Genomic DNA, 18,129 nt, shown 5'->3' with positions numbered 1-18,129 from the left:
TCAGTGCATGAATCAGGCCTCGTCTCTTCATCCTATAGTGGCTGGGGCCCCCCAGTACCAAGCTCAGCGTGGTGCTGCCTGGGTTGTCACTGCGAAAGGAGGAGCACGGCTGGCAGGTGCCTCCACCCCAGCCGTCCCATTGCTCACTGCTTCAGGGCTGCGTCCTCCTGAGATGCAACACATTACGGACATGGCAAGAATGTACAGTCTGTTTATTGGGTCGTACATGGCAAGAATGTACGGTCTGTTTATCGGGTCTTATTCACTACGTTGTAACCTTGGGGGCTGGTGAGGAAGGGAAGAAAGAGGCAGCTGGGGTGGGGCGAGTGTGGGGAAGTTGTGCAAACAGACGAACCAGTGCTACAGGCCCACAACAGTCTTCAGTCTTTCAAGCCAGCAGAAGTAAAAAGCGCAGTGACCGCCACAAGGTACTGAGCTCCGGGATGCTGGAGCCATCGGTCTCCTGGGCAGAGCCTGGCATCAGGACGGGGCCGGGATCTGTAGCCAAAAACACGACAGAGCTTGTGAAACCAGCTCAGCTATTTTCCTGCTCTCCCTCCCTCTGCCCTGGTGGTGGTGGGAGAATGAAGGGGCAGGGTCCCAGCTAGCAAGCTCTCACTCTTCTCTCTCCTCAGGCTCTGGCCAGCTTTGCCTCTTGTCCTGAAGCCTCTCTCCTCCCTCTGCTGCCTTGAGTTGAAGGGGAAGGGCAAGTGGGGACAATACGAGCAGTAAAGGAGTCCTGGGGGAGAAGCTGCTGCCTGCCAATGAACAGCAAGACAAAAACCCCCTTGAGGTGAGCAGGGCCTGGTAAGAGGAAGGGCCTTTGGGCAACTGCCATGAATAAGGAACAGGTTTTTTTAAGTTTTTCTATAGGCAAAGGCTGCAGCTTCACAGCTCTCACAGGGGGTCATCCCCGGGACAGCCGGGACGCAGTTCCCTCTGTGGCAGAAGGTGACAGACAGTTCTTCTCTGTGAGGGCAGAGGCGGAAAATCTTGGGCTGCCCTGCACCAGGAGATGGGGGCAAATGTGCCCATGGGCAAGCAGCAAGGAGGGGGAAGTGGTTCAGGGGTCCATGTGCTCCGTCATACCATGTCCTGTCCCTTCCCCAAGCAGGACTGCTGTCTCCCTCTCTCTCTTTGAGGGTGAACCATCCCACCAGGCACAGCAGGTCACAGGAACCCAGTGGCCCTGACCATCTGGGTTCAGGAGCAGAAAAGTGCCACTGGTGTCACTCCCAGGGATCCCTTTCAGACTTACTCGCTTAGAGGAGGCTGCATACACGTTTCTTTGTCCGGGTGGGCTGCGGACAGAGGACTGCTCGAATGGCCTCATCAAACACTGTCTTGAGGCCACGCTGCGTCAAAGCCGAGCATTCGAGGTATTTCACGGAGTCTGTCAGGAGGAAAGCAGGTGCTGTAATGGGGAGGAAGGGAACTGGGGTAGGCAGTGGGGGTACCCAGGATTCTGCTGCCAAGGGTGCTCAGAAGAGAAACACGCAGGAGGAATACTGGAGATCGTGTCAAGCAGAAAGAGATGCATGTGCCTGTATCACCAACCCGTTTCTGGCTCACATCACTTCACAGCCACAACACCCTCCTCCCTCAGTGCCCATTTTACAGGGTCCTGCGGCACTTGCATACCACCTAAACACCCCCTGAGTCTCATCTTGAGATGAGGTCTCAAGTCTCCTCAGGCTTCCAGTGTCATTCAGACTGCCTGGCCTCAAGCACCTCTGGTGGCATCTCAAATCACAAGGCACCTCCCTTTTGGGACTCTGTACCCCCAAATTCTCAGAGACCTTGTGCTGGAAAGCAAGGCACCTGGCTCTTGCCTGAACTGAATAAACACAGCTCAGGTGATCAAAGCTGTTAAGCATTGCCAGGACACACTTCACTCACTCAGGCAGTCTTGACTTCAGGGCAAAGCTTGCCAGCTGTACAACCCCGGGGTTTGCCTATTTTCCACCCTTGTAGCCAGAGCAGAGCCATCGCATGAGGCTGGCTATGTTATCCTGGCCGGACACCCTTTCCTCCAAACTCCCGGTTGAAAACTTCTCCCTCAATCTGTGTTTCCCACCCTCTCTGCTGCCCCTGCGTGCTGCATCTGAGAAGAGAGGTGACCTGGAACAGGCATTTGTGCATGTACTGAAATACGGGAGGGAGCTGATGCCCCTGAGATGAATGGTGGGGTGAGACACACATACCCGGGGTTGCGTGTATAAGCCCCGGTAGTCAGAGGCAGGGACGGGAAGCTGCAGTTGCAACTCTTCCTGAGAGATGTTAGAAAACTTACTCTTCCGCCTCTTTCCGGATGTGGAGGAGAGGCCTCTGCCCACACAGCAGCTGCGGCTTTCACAGAAAAATATTGGCCCAGATAGAAATAGCAGAGTAAAAGGGGAGGGGAATGTGCAACTGTATATTTGTGTCTGTGTGTCTAGGGTGGTGGCCAGAGAGAGGCAGAAAACAGAGGGTTGAGGGGTTGAGGCTTCCTCAAGGAGCAGATGTCCTTCCTGAGTCTCCTGAAGTGCATTTTGTCCCATGACCCTTGATGTGTCTCCCTGTGTCCCTCGGAGATACCACTGTGAGATACCTCTGTGAAAGCCTCATTAGGTTGAGGGGAAGCCCTTATCTTCTGCCTCTCTCCTTTCCAAGATGTCCAAGCTGTTGCCCCAAGCACATACCAATTTCCTTGGCCAGAGCAAGGCCCTGAGGATATGTAATGGGGGATAGCTTCTTCTCCTTCAGCTTCTCAATGGTGTCCTTGTCATCACGAAGATCCAGCTTTGTGCCCACAAGGATGATGGGAGTGCTAGGGCAGTGGTGCCGCACCTCGGGGAACCACTAGCAAGGCAGCAAAATGGCAAACATGTGAGAAATCACACAAATGGGCATGCACAAGGGAAACAAAGAGGCACCCCTGAAAAAATGTCAGCAAGATAGCTAACACCCTGTCCTTCCTCACAGCCCTTCCATCCAGTATTGGGCACTACAGCCTGGCACAAGCCAGCCCTTGTTGCTGAGTCCTCAGGTAAAATCCCTGGCATGGAGCTAAATTCTGTTAAGCAAAAGCACAAGCTGCTCTCCACCCTTCATGGCTCCCTAAAGCCAGGGAGGAACCTGAAAGTGGTAGGAAGGAAATCCTATGTTGTTCTCCTCTCCATCAATCTCTCCCTTCTTCCCTCACTTCCCATCCAAAGGCTGTGGGTACCTGCTTCTCATACCCTATGGACCGCTCCTGCGTGCCTGTGCTGCGACAGTCTTGGCTGAAAGATGCCATCAGAATATAAGCCTGTGGTCTCACAGCTCAATAGCCCAGCAAGATGAATACTAGCCCTTTAATAGGGTTGGCCGCCTTCTTTGAAATGACCCAGAAAAGACATCTGAAGAAGGCTGATATTTTAATTCCTTCTGACTGACACAGAAAAGATATTACCATTCTGAATCCAAATGTCCTATTAGCAGTCTCCACCCACAGTCACTCTATTTGCAAGACCACCACCCATCTCACCCTCCTCAACCCCTGATGGACCAGGATACTCCGTCTCACCTTAGCACGGACATTTTCATAAGATGCCGGGCTGACAAGGGAGAAGCAGATCAGGAAGACGTCCTGTAGGCATACAACCATGGTGCAGAGTTAGGATGAGAGCATGGGATTGCATGACAGGAGGCAGGGAGGGGAGAGAAGAGCTGGGTGGGCAGCATCCTCCCTCTGCAGCAGAGGGTCATGCTAGGGAAAGCTGTCTCTCACAATGTAACACAGTCCTAACTGATGCTAATTGCCTCTAGAGGAGAGAAGGATATTTGGTCCCCTGACTCATGGTAACCATAGCCACCATTATCAGAAAAGCCAAATGTTTAACTATGAGGATGGGGTTTTTGCGGTAGGCACACTCATCCTCATGGGAAACAGCCTGATAGTGTCCTGCTCATTTCTCACAGAACACCAGAGAGCTTTCAGGCCAGAAAAATTTTGCCTGCTGTTGAGACAGAGCTAGGCGCAGCCCAAAAAGTGCACACGCAGGACACAAATGAGGCAGAGTTTCGGTCATCCACGTAAGCGCTTCTCCTGGGCATGGCAGAATTCAGACTTCCATTAAAAACCAAACCAAACCAAACCAAACCAAACCAGCTCTTCAGGGTTATATTTATTTCATCCAACTTCACCTAGCTAAAACAAGGGTGTCAGGCCCAGCCTATCCATTTCCATATTTCTACAACCATCAGAGGCAAAAGCCTTGGAGAACAGTTCCCCCACCTGTCCTTGAGATGTGTCCCAGGGTGGGTGCAAGCATGTTGTTGAGAAATACGCCTGTTTGCACTGACTGCAGAAGGAGCCTAGGCAAAGAGCTTATACCAGGTGTCTGACTTTTAGGTAGCTGAACCTAGCTGAAACAAATAGTGCCCTCAACTCCTAGCCCTTTTGGTCGCAATGGCAACCTTCAGACCAACACCTGAGGCAGCAGGGTCTTTCTGACCTTGCCAAGAGACTGCTTGGAACATCGTCCACCAGGAGAGGTGACCTTTAAACCCTGAAGTCACTCTGTCAGTGTGGTGAAAAACTGGTGAACATAGTATATGAGGCATCGATTTGTTCTGCTAGAGGCTTGGGCTTAGTTGAGGCATCAGCAGATCAAATACATGTGTCCACATATCAGATCTCTTTTAAAAGGCAGAAGCCAGAATAGCGAGGTTCACAGAAATGTGAGAAGCTCCTGCCTCAGCTCCTAAATTCCCTGAGCCACTTTAACTTTGCAAAAGGAGGGGTTTCTACCAGGGCTGTGTAAGGCATCTGCCTCACACTGAAATCAGTGTCAGCTGGGCTCATAAGTATCTTCAGCTGGGCTCATAAGTATCTTTGAAGATCTCAGTTTTCTTGCTAAGTTATACCACTAATGAGGTTTAGATAAAGGCTCCAAAATACCCTTAGATGTCTTTTACCTTTAGGGTTTCAAGGCACTTGTATATCAACAGAAGTATACTCAGAAACGGGCAGAGAGAGACAGGAACAGTCCTGTCACTGTTTTATGGCAAATGTTGATTTTTGCAGCGAGGGATGGAGGCATATCTGAGGGAGGAACAAGGGAGGAGGGGCATGGAGTGTGACCCACCGTCTGCGGGTAAGAGAGTGGCCTCAGCCTGTCATAATCCTCTTGTCCAGCAGTATCCCATAGCCCCAGATTTACAGGCTTGCTGTCAACCATCACGTTGGCGGAATAGTTATCGAACCTGAAATTCAGAGATGTAGGCCGTGGCTCAAAGAGGAGAAGAGGGAGCCCTTCCAGTAGTGTAGGTGGGGTTCACTGGTGCACCCAGGAGCAAAGGGTAGTGATCCCTCCTCCCAGCTCACCTGGGTGATGCTGGTTTCCTGTGAACCTCTACCTTATGGACTTCCCACTCAGCATCAACCTCCTCCCCATCACCCAGCTGTCCTGGACAGGCACCTGGCTGCAGCTCCACCTTTGCCACCTTGCATGCAGACCCATAAAGCATTCAGTTTCCCACTTCTTTCCCCAGTATCCTTCCCACAACTGTGTTGCTCTAGCCAAGCCCCTCTCTTTCTTTTGTGCTCTAAACCCCAGCTTTCTTCTGAAAAGTGAAGAAGAAGAACCTGTGTCTCTGGAGCTGCCCCACAGCCCTGCACTCCTCAACACCCCTGCTGGAACGGAGGCCAATATGCCAAGGTGTGTCCCCTTACTCTTTGACAACCCAGCATGATATATTTGAGAACAGCTGTCAGGTTTGCATGCTTGGGTGCAAAGACTTAATGGAAAAAGAAGATATTAAATCAACAGAGATGTTCCTCCCCTTATCCTAGATGTTATTTCCTGTTCCTTTTGGTGTTTTTTTTTTCAGGCTAACATGAGGGAAACCAGTGATAGGAAGGAACCAACACAAAGACCTTGTGAATGTGCTCACGGCATACGCCGCCATTGTAAGATAAGCCATGCAGTCCAGGAGCACAAAATGGTCTCCCTTTCATGTCTCCAGACACAAGCCTCAGACAGGAGGAGAAATGGTGTGACACACAAAATGCATAGCCACTTCATGGCTACATGCTAGGAAGGGATAGTGCCCTTCCGCAGACCAGCTTCTGAGAAAAGATGGGTTCTTGCTGCCACAGCCATTTTTTGCAATGTCCGTTGCAAATTGGTCTGGAGAAAAAAGTGAGGCTCTGAGGTTTTCCTGCACCTGTCCTTCCCAAGGAATCTGAACCTGAGCTGGCAGTCTGACACACTGTGCCTAGCTCCTTTTCCCACCTCAGGGAGCACGCAGTCATACTCCGCATCCCGGTGGTGTGGTATGAGTATGTGTGGTGTGCATCCCCAAACATATCTCCATGCACTGTGGGGAGACAAATGCATCCGACCACTCAAACTAAAGCAACCCTCAGCTTGCTCCTTATTCCAACAGTCTGCAGGTCTGTTCCAGCCTCAAACATACGTTCGCTGGATTGCATGCTGCTTCTACTCTGGCATTGAGCTGAACTCTGCACTCTTACCATCAGGGTTATCAGTGCCTGCTCCAATGACAGCGGGTGCCTTGGACAAGGAAGGAAGTGGGGACCCCTGTCCATCCAACCGCCTTCTCTTGGGTCTGGCCCAATTTTTGTAGCCTGGTGCCTGGTTGTTTTGCCTAGCAGGACCCCATCTGCTACTTGTAAACTTAGCAGGCAGATAGACCCTTGGGTTGGTTTGTGTCTCCCAGATATCCCATTTATACCAGGGTTTTATAAGGCAACTTGTGCTTCTGGTGAAAGGTGACAGATCCAAAGTGTAGAGGCACCTTCACTCGTTTGGCAGCCCTTCCTCTCTTGGCATGGAGATTGTGACCCTGCACAACAAGGGGTTTCTGCACCCCTTTGCATCCTGCTTTCCATGCCTCCCACCCACCCCAGGACCTGTTTATGCATTACTCACACAGTGGGGATGTATTCTCCTGGGAAGGCATTGGTGGTGTAGCTGATAAGGAGACAGGTTTTCCCCACAGCTCTGGAAAAGAAAGAAAAAATAGCAGGAAGTCATGGTAGTGCAGGCAGCCTTGCTAGGGTGAGATGAGGATGGGGCAATCCTTCCAAACCTCTGAGCTAGCCCTGTCGGGAGACCCCTGGAAGCAGAAACACATTCACAGGACCAGACAGCACATAACCATAGGTTAGACAACTGGCAGGAAGAAAGACAGGATGTCACCCAGAAATGTTTGTTGTCTTTGAGCACGAAGGCTTGTTTTTACAGTCTGGTACAGAGATCACTCAGCTAAAACGCATCCACTCCGAGATGGAGGCGAGAGCCCATTTTGCAGTGCGTGCACGGCGCCGTACGCTCACAGCCAGGGTAGGGGTACTGATTCAGTGCGGGAGTGCCGTGACAAAGCTGCCCAGCCGCCTACAGCCCCTGAACACAGGCACTCCCGCCCGCTCCCACTCCTCTCGTGACTGTGGACTTGGGCACAACGCCTTCCAGTCTTGCCTGTGTGCGGTAAGCTGCAGCATCACCTGCAGAGAGGGCTGTAAGCAGCCAGCAAGGTGCCTCTCCCTGTGGCTGCTGGAGGCTGCTGGTGGTGTTTCTGAGCTAGAGGCTGGTGCTTCCTCTCTCCTCAGCCTCCCCCACAACCATGCTGCAGCAGGGTGGAGCACAAATAAGCCAGGGTAGCAGCACAGTCCAGAGTGGGTGAGAGCACGGGTGTGAGGGAGGTGGGAAATGGGGCAGTAAGGCTATCAAGGGGAGGAGAAGGTGTCGTGGGCAAGGTGAAGCCTGTGGTGAGGGAAAGAAGAAGTGGAGAGAAACTGGAAGAAGATAAAGCAGCCAGGACAGGTGTAGGAAGGAGAATCCTTCTCCTGCTGGGCTGCTGTTTCTCAGGTCTGCGTGGCCTGGGAAAGCCTGGCCATGTTTCAGTTACAGCGTGCGTATGATGGCGGCGGTGAGAGCAGCCTGCCTCCTCAGCCTATGAGCCACAGGATGAGGGAGATGTATTTCCTGGGAGGAAGGCTGGGAATGCTCCAACCACCTCAGCTGTACCTGCAAAGTCCCCTGTTGCAGAGCTGCAGCCCTGCCTTTTTGTGTGCCCTTGACAGGCACAGCTGGCATCTTTGCCCTGGTCATGAGGGCAAAGGGGCATCTTTGCCCCTGGTCATGAGGCACCTGCCTCGGTCACGGCACTGTGGGGCAGCTGAGGAGGAAACTGAGCTCTTTGGTGTGCTCTGACACTTGTTTCTTCCTTCTGCCACCTCCCTTTCTTAGATCCTCCTCTCTCAGTCCCTCCTCTGTCCCCAGCTCCCTTGCTTCCCTCTTATCATAGACGTATTGAGGGAGGGCCATGGAGGCTTCCTGAAGCTCTACAGGTAATGGCTCAGGAGGTCTACGGGACTGTGGGTGGGTTAGTCATGGAAGGGGGGATGGTTCTGAATTAGTTTGGTTGGACAGAGAAGGGCACAAAGGGTCAGTGAAGGGGTGAAGGTTATAGCAAAGCTATTGAGAGAAGAGGTGAGGTTAGTGGCACCTGCAGGTTCCTGGGACTGAACTCAGGGAGTGTTAAGAGGTCAGTGATGTGCGATGGAGGAGGCTATGGGGCCAGAACGGCTATGGGACAACATGAGGGGCTTAGCCGAGTGATGGCAGAAGGTCCTGTGGTGGGTAAGGTTGAGCCAAGGGAGGGTGACACGGCAGGTATGGTTGGGAGGGAGGTGAAGGGTGCTGAGCCAAGAGCTCAGAGTGATGGGGGGATGACTGGACTTCTGTGTTGCAAGATGGTGAGAGGGGAGGTGCAGTGTACAGAGAAACAAAATGACGGGACAGAAGACATTCAAGAGGAGTTGGGGTCAGAGGGGTTGAGAGCAGGATGTGTTGTGGGCTTAGCCACGATATGAGGCGAGTGCTGCCTTGAGGGGTGGCTACAGAGTTGGTGCAATGTGTGAGGGGGAAACTGGGGGGGTTAACAGGGCAACAGATAAATGCCCAGTGGATTTGTTCATCCAGCTCTAGCTTGCAGCCTCCAGGGGACTTTTCTTAGAGGTAACAGTGTTTATTTGGGGTTCTACCCTTCCTCGTCCCTTCTCCTTGTCCCCTTGCCCCAGCCCCCGAGAATATGTCTAACATATTCTGTATGTACTGTTATGTTTGCAGACATCTTCTTCCCCGGGCGAGGTTTGAAGGAGGAAGTGACTGTGGGGAGCAGGGCTGCTGCAAATGTCTCTTCATCTGCTACCTGATAGCTGCCCCAGATAACAGTCTGGCCAGCTCCTAGCTGGGAAATGAATTAACCTACTCCGTGCCAAATGTGGACTGTCCTCCTCTCCCTCCCCTGCATCTATCCATCCCACAGGGCAAGAAGAGGCCCTGTCCACCCCATCCCTTCCGCCCCCAGCAGCACTGACTGCTTCACTTATTGATGGCTTAGATGGGGCCACTTCCAGGGATCACAGGACGTGGGCAGTGACGCCATCATGCTGTGAAGGCAAGGTTGTGTTACCTCGCACCCCCGAAGTGGCACATACTTGTGCCTGTCTCAGTGGAAAGAGCTCCTTCTCCTTGTGCCCACAGAAACCCCTTGCCAAACAGTCTCCCCCACGCCCCGATACAGAGATAACGTGCCGAGAAAAGCTGAACACGGAGATATTGGTGGACATGTCATCAGGACCATAGTGCCGTGCCCGCTCCCAGTCAGTCCCAGTGAGCAGATGGCTTTCAAGGAGCCATTCATCTGCAGGAGAGCACTTGCACCTCTCGGGTTTTAAATCTGACTCCTGCCTACAGGTTGAATCTGGCAGCAACACCACCACCTCCTGTGCGTGGGACAGACCTGCTCCACTTTCCATTCCCCTTTTGCAGATGCCCTTCAAAATGCCCTCTTCCACACCCTCCCCAGAATGAAGGTCGCTTGCCCCGGGGAGGGAAGAGCAAGCGAGAGAGGGAACGCTGTCTGCAGGACGTCAAAAGCAAAGCTGGGAAAGTTTCACCAAGCAGCCACCTTCTCTCTTGCCCCTTGTCACCGCCCCTCCCTCCTTGCATCCACAGCAAACCAGCGAGGTACCTACCCGTCTCCCACCACGACACACTTGATGGCTTGCATGTCTCTGGACCCGTGGCGGAGGACAGCGCCAGGGGCAAAGGAAAGTCAGGCCAAGGCAAACAGCGGGAGAGACGGGCAAATTTGAGAATCAGCCCTTGTGCTGCAGTGAGCGGCAGGTTGCAGGGAGGGAGGAAGTGGAAGAGGGAACTTTACTCGACGATCACACTCCGGTCCCTCCTCCCCTCCCACCACAGCAGCAGCTCTGCGGCGGAGGCCGTTAGCTGAAGGCGGGGCATGCATGACTTCATGGTTGGGATGATGGCTGCTGTAATTCTTTTTTTCTCCCCGCATGTCTCACCCACTCCCTTCCCACCCCATCCCAGTGAACAGCTGGGGGCACCAAACTGCTTTTACAGGGGAGCTGAACAAGGGCTAGAAGCGGGGTGAAGAAAGTGGAGAGGTGGATTTCCTCCTCCCTCCTTTATTGTCCAAACTTCGGAGGAGGTGTAAGCAGGGAAGGCAATCTGAAGTGGGAGTAGTGGGGTGATGTCGTGCAATGAAGATTTTTCAGGTCTTCCCAGTGCCCCTGAGTGTCAATGGCGAAATGTCACAGGGAACAGTGTTTTCTGTGGAGGCTGAACAAGGAAGTTAAGCAGCCTCTAGGAAGCAGCAGCCACCCCATGGCTGCTCTATCCCGCCTCTCCTGTGGTGATAAGGTCCTGCTGCACTTCCCCACCTGCCCAGATTACTAGCACAAAGAAGTATTGTGTGAACCTGTGCGTTCACCATGAAGTGGAGCAAATGCATCAAGGGATGCAATGAACAGTTTTCTCTGCCCGGCCAGTACTATGAGAGCCGAGACTGGTGGAGAGGAGCCCCTGCAAACCAGCTTCTCCCTATGCATCCTCTCCCCTGCTTCTGTGCAAAAGCAGCCAGTGGGAGCTGCTGCCAGACCTCTTCTATCTTGTCATAGAATCATAGAATGGTTTGAGTTGGAAGGGACTTTTAAAGGTCATCTAGTCCAACCCCCCTGCAAGGAGCAGGGACATCTCCAAGTAGATCAGGTTGCTCAGAGCCCCGTCCAACCTGAACTTGAATGTTTCCAGGGATGGGGCATCTACCACCTCTCTGGGCAACCTGTTCCAGTGTTTCACCACCCTCATCGTAAAAAATTTCTTCCTTATGTCTAGTCTGAATCTACCCTCTTTTAGTTTAAAACCATTATCCCTTGTCCTATCATGACAGGCCCTACTAAAAAGTCTGTCCTCATATTTCTTATAAGCCCCCTTTACGTACTGAAAGGCCTCAGTGAGGTCTCCCTGGGTCTTTATCTTCTCCAGGCTAAACAACCCCAGCTCTCTCAGCCTGTCCTCATTGTCCTCAGAAGACAAAAGAATTTTAGAGCAAAGCAGCAAGGAGAAGAAGGAAGCAATCACCCTAAGAAAGAAGAGACAAGGAGCATAAATATCCCAGGAGGCTCTACTCCTTCCTTTCCCTTCTCAAAATGAGGGTCTGCCTCCTCTTCCTTCCTTCTCCTCCCATGCAACGCTAAGCCTGGAAAAGTGCCTATGTGTGCACATCTGTGTGCTCCAGCCTGAACTGATGAGTGGATGGGCAGGAGATGCATTTTATAGAAGAAGGGATGTGGTGACACAGAATTAATTAGAATTTCCAGGCTTTGTCAGGAGGCCAGTTAGACCAAGGACAGTGGGTTTTCAGCTGGGATGTTCCTGAAGGCAGGAGCTCTGAGGGAAAGTGTTTCTCCGAAGGTTGGTGACCTTTGCGCTGCTGCAGCCATGGGAGGCTGTTGCAACTGACCTGCTCGGGAGGAGGGCCCTCCCGTCCGCCGCTCAGCTGCACCGGCCACAGTCCAGAAACCTTCAGCTGTGGAACATTTCCAAGTCTTGCAGCTACTTCAGAAGCACAAAGTGACCAGCTGTACTAGGTGTTCCCTCTGTGGGTGGTAGGGAAGGGGGAGGAAGGAAACCCACTGACTCCTCTGCAAGCGAGAGCAGGAACAGGCCATGGGAATACAGGTCAGAGAGGGACAGAAGGGAAAGTGACAAAGGCTGTTACAGGGAGAGCAGCAGCAGGAGCTGGAAAGGGCAGGCAGGCACAGAATATTCCAGCCGCTGTATACACTATATATAGAGGAGATAGGGACTCAGTCAGAAGAGAAGGCAGGTATAGCTGGCTCTAGAGAATGCTACTGGTGGATGGAGAAAAACCATTACAGCTCCCTGGGCAACTGGACACATTGAGAGCTCTCTGTGGGAGACATCCGGGTGACAGGGAGCTGGAGCTGGAGCTGGAGCGGGAGTGGGAGTCCCTCAGGGAGCTCTAGGCTGGACAGGCAGCCTGGGACACGCAAGCAGGAAACTAACCCCTTTCTGGGCATTGTTGAAACTGCATTTGGAATCAGCTTCTCCAAAGGAACACTTCCATTTTCACCAGATCTTTTCTCTGAAGGTTTCCAATAACCCTTATGTGCCTGGGGAGAAGCAGGGTGGGAAGAACAGAGAGTGAACACCTGGGGTGGGAAGGATGGGGACTGGGGGGCAAAGAGCTGGGGAGAGCTGGAGAATACATTGAGTCTTACCTGGGACAGAGTAGCAGTCATGTGAGGATACTGGGGCTAGGGACGGGATTCAGGCTAAGGGGGACTGGATGGATAACCGGCCAGCAGCACAGTAGGACCTGGTGGCAGGGACGAACAAGGACCACTGACCTGCTGAATGCCAGTGTGTGCTTTTGTCCTTGTAGTCTGGCATATGGGCTTGTGGGACTGGCAGCGTGGAAGGGAGTGGGGAGGAAGAAGACAAGTTAAAATAGGTCAGGGAGGAGGGACTGTTGTTGAGACCTCACGTCCAGGTGAGCCCCATGTCAAAGACACTGTAGTTCTGTATGACCAACAATGAATTGTGGAAGTTCTGGCAAGAAGGCGTATCTCCAGCTCACTTCTGGGCAAATTACTTTTGGAAGATAATTGCCTGCTACTGCTATGGATAGTCAGTTCTTGTGCAAGTCAGAGGGCTGTGCTGTGAATCTATAAACATCCCTCCTCCACCAGTGCCTCTGTAGAGGGACGATAGGGATCTACATAAAGGCTTTTAGGGTGTTCCTTTCCATCGTATTTAAATTATTACAAATGGGATATTACATTCAAATAACACATATGGTAATCACTCTGAGAACAACTAGCACCTGCTACATTAAAACCTCTCGGTTGTACATGCTGCAGGAAAGGGAAGGAAACTGCAGGAAACTGCCCATAACCCCTAACTGAGCACATACAGATCTGTTGCTGCTTTGATGTCCTCTCACACCACCAAGAGGTGCTCTTGACATGAGTTTCCTTCTGCATCTGCAGCAGGCCTGAGGGAAGGCAGGCACCCATCTGGGGTTTCTTGTTCCCTTTGCTGAGTTTGAGGAAGATGCTAATGGGAAAGAATTGCTCAGTGAGACAGTTTTGTTCTGAGAGCCTTCCTGGGCTGGGTCACCTCCGAGTGACCCATCTGAGCCGGGTTTGCACAGCACCCATGTGGGGTGGCGGGCAAGGGAGGAAAGGCATGATACCATTTTTCCCCCCACAAGGATCCAAAGCGGCGAGGACTGCTTCATCTCTCCCCCTCCTTCTGAGGGGTTCTGCTCCCTCAGGGAGGATGGGAAAAGGGTGAGGGGGCTCTTCCAGAAATGATGTCTGCACTTCACAGCCCTGCGCAGGAGGGCAGGAGCTGGGCAGGAGGCTTGTCCTTCAGCACAGACAGAGTAGCAGGGGGAATCCTTTCCTGAGGGGAACACCAGGCTCATTTCTTTGCGCACACAGGACATGCCCACAGCAGGTATTCTCATTACCCTGCGCCCTGATAGGATTTATTTTATGTGAGCTATCGCTCAGGCAACCCTGAACAGCCATGAGACCTTTCCTGTGTGTGCTGGGCCTCCACCAGGGAAGAGAGTAATTTGCTTCAGCCTGGCTGGGCTGCAAACTGGCCCCACTCGGTATATTCCCCTTTTCCATCTTCCCACTTCCCCATTCACACAGCTTCGTGCCATCTGCTTTCTGCTTTTAGTTCTTGCTTTGCTGCTTCTCTTCTCCAAAACTGCTGCCCCTCCCCGTTGCTGCCCCCCTCTCCCCTCACTGCTGTGGTTTCTCGCTGGCTGCCACGCTTGTTTGAAAAGCCTGCCCTGAGTTCAAAGCTCAGGTCGTAACTGAAGTGGAGCGGTGCTCCTCAGGCCATGATGTTCTGCAGTCCCTGGTAGAGAGGTTGTGGGGTTGCTTCATACAGGGTCTGTTTTCTAACAAACACGGCCGTACCAAGGGCTTCTCTAGCCTAAATTTACCCTGTCAAGCAAAAGCTTAGAAAAAAAATGAAGTTTCCAATCCAGCCTCACTGAGCACAAACTACCTACATTTACAAAGTAGCTCATAAGCAACTCAACTTGCAAGTGGTGTGTACTGAGCCTTGGACCTGTCTTACTCACGGGCTTTTCTGGAGACCAGCTCTACGGCAATCAGGGGCAGGTGGTCCATTCCTGATACATCGTGTCATGGAGGCTCCTCTGTCTCAAGAGTGTGACGGCTCTCAGCCTTTCCAGTTTGGGGCAAAATAGCAGGTCCACTGCCATCCTCCTGTCCGGAGCACTGAAAGAGGTTCACCTCCTCCACTATGTACCTGTGTAAGCAGAAGACCATGGCACAGACCTTTGGGCATCAAGGTCTTTGTGATGGCTAATTCACATGTGCACTTCCCTCAGTTGAGAAGTTGTTCGCAGACTCTAAAGCATACTGTTTTTTTATGGCTTGGCCTTATCTGGTTCTCTGTACTTCTGCAAGTCCCCAGTGATTCTGATATGGGCTTCCATTCTTACAGACATTTCGTTCTCAGCTAGTGACAACCCCCATCTCGCTTGACACCACTCTGTTACTTAATGGTGATAAATACAGATCAATATCTGACTGTGCATCTTTCCCACGAGGTGCTCAGGTTCAACAACATTTTTCACCTGCCTGTTATAGAGGGGAGGTAAGGGGGTCTAGAGATTACATGTGTAAATTCTAACTTGAGTGTGAACGGCTTGACTTGACTCCCCTGCGTGCTAGCACTCTTCATATGTTATCAGATGTTAGATATATTATGTTTTGTAAAAACAGATATAATACATATCTTTACTGGTAAACTATGGTATCTTCTAGGAAGGCGGCATCAGAGAAGTGAAAAGAGCTGTTTAGAGTACTAAGGAAATCTATAGCTATTCTGTTTTACAAGACTAATATTTCCTGAACTACCAAAGTAAAATTTTTTGCTTGACTTCGACTATTTCTTTTCAAAGGCGTAAAGAATCAATCTTGCTGCACTTCCGAGTCCGATAAAAAATCCCTCTGGCTTTTCAGTCAAGTTTATCAGACTCTAAATGACCCTTCTGTAATGTTTATAAGAGGGTTATTTTTTCCTGTGGCCTTTTATAATCACCATCTCTCTACCTTTAAAATAGACTCCAGTTCCTGAATTAGTAAAGGCAGTTGAGAATAGGCTATTCCAGGTACTCTGCACTAGTCGCTTTACTTACTGCCTGCACGTTTGTGTCCTGAGCTACTGCTCTGGCTGTCACAGTCTGTGTTGCTCCTCACACTGGACAAGGATTCTTTTATTCCAATTGTTATATGAAAAATCCTGTTATTGTCTTTGCTCTAGTGCTGTTTTACCTTGCATCAAAATACTGTCTGTGCAGCTTGTAATCCCCACAATATCGTGTAAGAAGTGCTACACTCTCTCCTGACATACTGCAATCCCCAAGCCCAACTTGAATGGCAGCCTAAACCTCCTGAAGGGGCTATTGAATTTGTACAGACCTGTACTTTGTCTTTCTGTGGACAGTTGTGGGAATACAGATGACACGTTCAGCACAGAGAAATATATGGCACTTTGTCACTGTCTTTATCCCCTTGAAAGTAGTAGGAAATATTTATATATCCTTTTTATTTACACAATTATTTTAACCCTACATCAAGTAGTAGAAAAGTGCACCCACACTGTTGGTTTGATATTTTCCTTTGTGACCACCAGAACAACAGATATTTCCAGCTCCAATTCGAGTCTCTGAGTACAGTCAGGGAGCACCCTGGGAGAAAAAATGGTTTGTGGCACAGGAGGCACAGGGAGCAGCCTGGAGTATTGATGTGCAGCAGTCTGCCTAATCCGCCCGTGCTTGACGAGGTGACAGTTGCTGGACCAGCCTGGATGCCCCATTGCACACACTCCCACCTCTTGCCTGCACAGCCCCAGCCTGGGAAGGATGTGCAGTGGCAGAAGCAATTACTGGATCTAACCCCAGTCCTGTATCAGAAGCGCTGATTTCCAAGGATCTGCTTCTTCCTGTCCCTGTTCCCAACAGCTCTGGAGGCACAGGAGAAGCACTGCTTTACCTGTGGGGTGGTGGATATGAACAGGAATGACTGGAGGGGACAAAAAGGGCCAAATCTCACCACAATCCAACCCAAGACATATCTGTCCTGTCCCAGTACCCTTCACTTACCCTGATATTATGTAGGCCCCTCAACACCCCCTCCCACCCAGTCCTCTTGTTCCCTTGTTGACATCTCTTCTCGCACAGCTAAGAGAATTTTGTTTGCACCTCTGAGCCAGGTATGTTTGGGAACAAGGAGCGGACGTTCCCAGCTCTACTCTTTGCCATGTTGAAATAATCTCTATCACCTGAAAAATGTTCTTTGGTTCTTCCTCCGCTCTCCCGCTTTTCCAAGGAGTGCATTCCTTGATGAGATATGCCCTTGATCTTATCTGGGTTGCTCTTTTCCCAGATGTTGCTGCAGTCATCGTAGGGGGAGGTTTAATGTATAGGCCACAGGTTTCTCTAGAGGGAGGAAGATGCCAGAATCAGTGCCCAATATAAGAGTCAGTCCCCTGGATGTGGGTATCTTTCAGCATAAGTTGATTTTTGCTGCATGTCAAATTCTCCTTGCTTAGTCTGTATTTGACCTAGGCTGTATCTATGCTAGCCTTGTTGACAACACCAGTGGGAGAACCCATGTGGTCTGAGCCACTGGCTATGGGCTGGCTCTGACCACACTGTATAGCATTTAAATCTCATCTCCCTTAGGATCCATTTCATGTTTCTATGCCCCTGGGGCATAATTAATTTTTATGTGTTCTTTCTTGCTTGCTTGCTTAATTTTCTTGCTTGCTTTAGTTCTTGCTAGCTTTCCTGCTTTCTTCCTCTCCTTTCTTCCTCTCCTTTCTTCCTCTCCTTTTTTCCTTTTTTCCTTCCTTCCTGACTTCCTTCCTTCCTTCCTTCCTTCCTTCCTTCCTTTCTCCCTTCCTTCCTTCCTTCCTTCCTTCCTTCCTTCCTTCCTTCCTTCCTTCCTTCTTTCCTTCCTTCCCTCCTTCCTTGCTTCCTCTCATTCTCCCTTGTTCTCCCTCATTCTCTCTGTCTTCACTTTTTCCTTTGGTTCCCCCCCACCTTTTTCACTTGAAATAATGAGGGTTGTGTTGTAGCCCTTTCATGGTATTTTCATGCCATCACCACAGAACAAGTGTTACTTACCCTAAGGGCATTTCCAGACACATTTCTGGCTCGGGTAGTGTTGGTATCCACCTGAGTTCACTACAGACCCATATTGCCTGCTTGGGATGCTCAAGCGAACTGACCTCTCATTTGGGTCTAGGTTTCCTCAAGAGAGGAACTGGGTGTCCTGCTTTATCCCCAGCTGGCAACTAAGCACCACACAGCTGTTTGCTCCCCCTCCCAGGGGGATGGGGGAGAGAATTTGAAAAGCACAAATAAGAAAACTTGTGGGCTGAGATAAGAGTTTAATAATTGAAATATTATAATAATGATAATAATAACAACAACAATTGTAATGAAAAGGAAAATAACGAGAGAGAGAGAGGAACAAAACCCAGGGAAAAACAAAAAAACGCAAGTGATGCAAGCACTCACCACCCGCTGACCGATGCCCAGCCAGTCCCCGAGCAGCGATCACTGGCCCCCGGCCAACTCCCCCCAGTTTATATACTGAGCATGACGTCATATGGTATGGAATATCCCTTTGGCCAGTTTGGATCAACTATCTTGGCTGTGCCCCCTCCCAGCTTCTTGTGC

The 18,129-nt window shown here is 51.0% G+C and overlaps 1 protein-coding gene across 1 annotated transcript; it reads right to left on the bottom strand.

Annotated features, from left to right (window-relative positions):
• Positions 1–200: 200 nt before the first annotated feature.
• On the bottom strand, positions 201–10,226 carry RAC2 (Rac family small GTPase 2). Its single transcript, XM_075501196.1, has 7 exons — positions 10,034–10,226; positions 6,921–6,992; positions 5,112–5,229; positions 3,548–3,610; positions 2,682–2,841; positions 1,259–1,393; positions 201–498 (listed from the first exon to the last, which is right to left on the bottom strand). Exons 1-6 carry the CDS (start codon positions 10,066–10,068, stop codon positions 1,263–1,265), a joined length of 579 nt encoding a protein of 192 aa, XP_075357311.1. The 5' UTR covers positions 10,069–10,226; the 3' UTR covers positions 201–498; positions 1,259–1,262.
• Positions 10,227–18,129: the final 7,903 nt, after the last annotated feature.

The sequence above is a fragment of the Mycteria americana genome, chromosome 1 (assembly GCF_035582795.1).
Source record: "Mycteria americana isolate JAX WOST 10 ecotype Jacksonville Zoo and Gardens chromosome 1, USCA_MyAme_1.0, whole genome shotgun sequence".
In the NCBI taxonomy this organism is placed as follows: Eukaryota; Metazoa; Chordata; class Aves; order Ciconiiformes; family Ciconiidae; genus Mycteria; species Mycteria americana.
The sequence above is the reverse complement of the archived record's forward strand: the minus strand, read 5'-3'. Positions and strand labels throughout refer to the sequence as shown.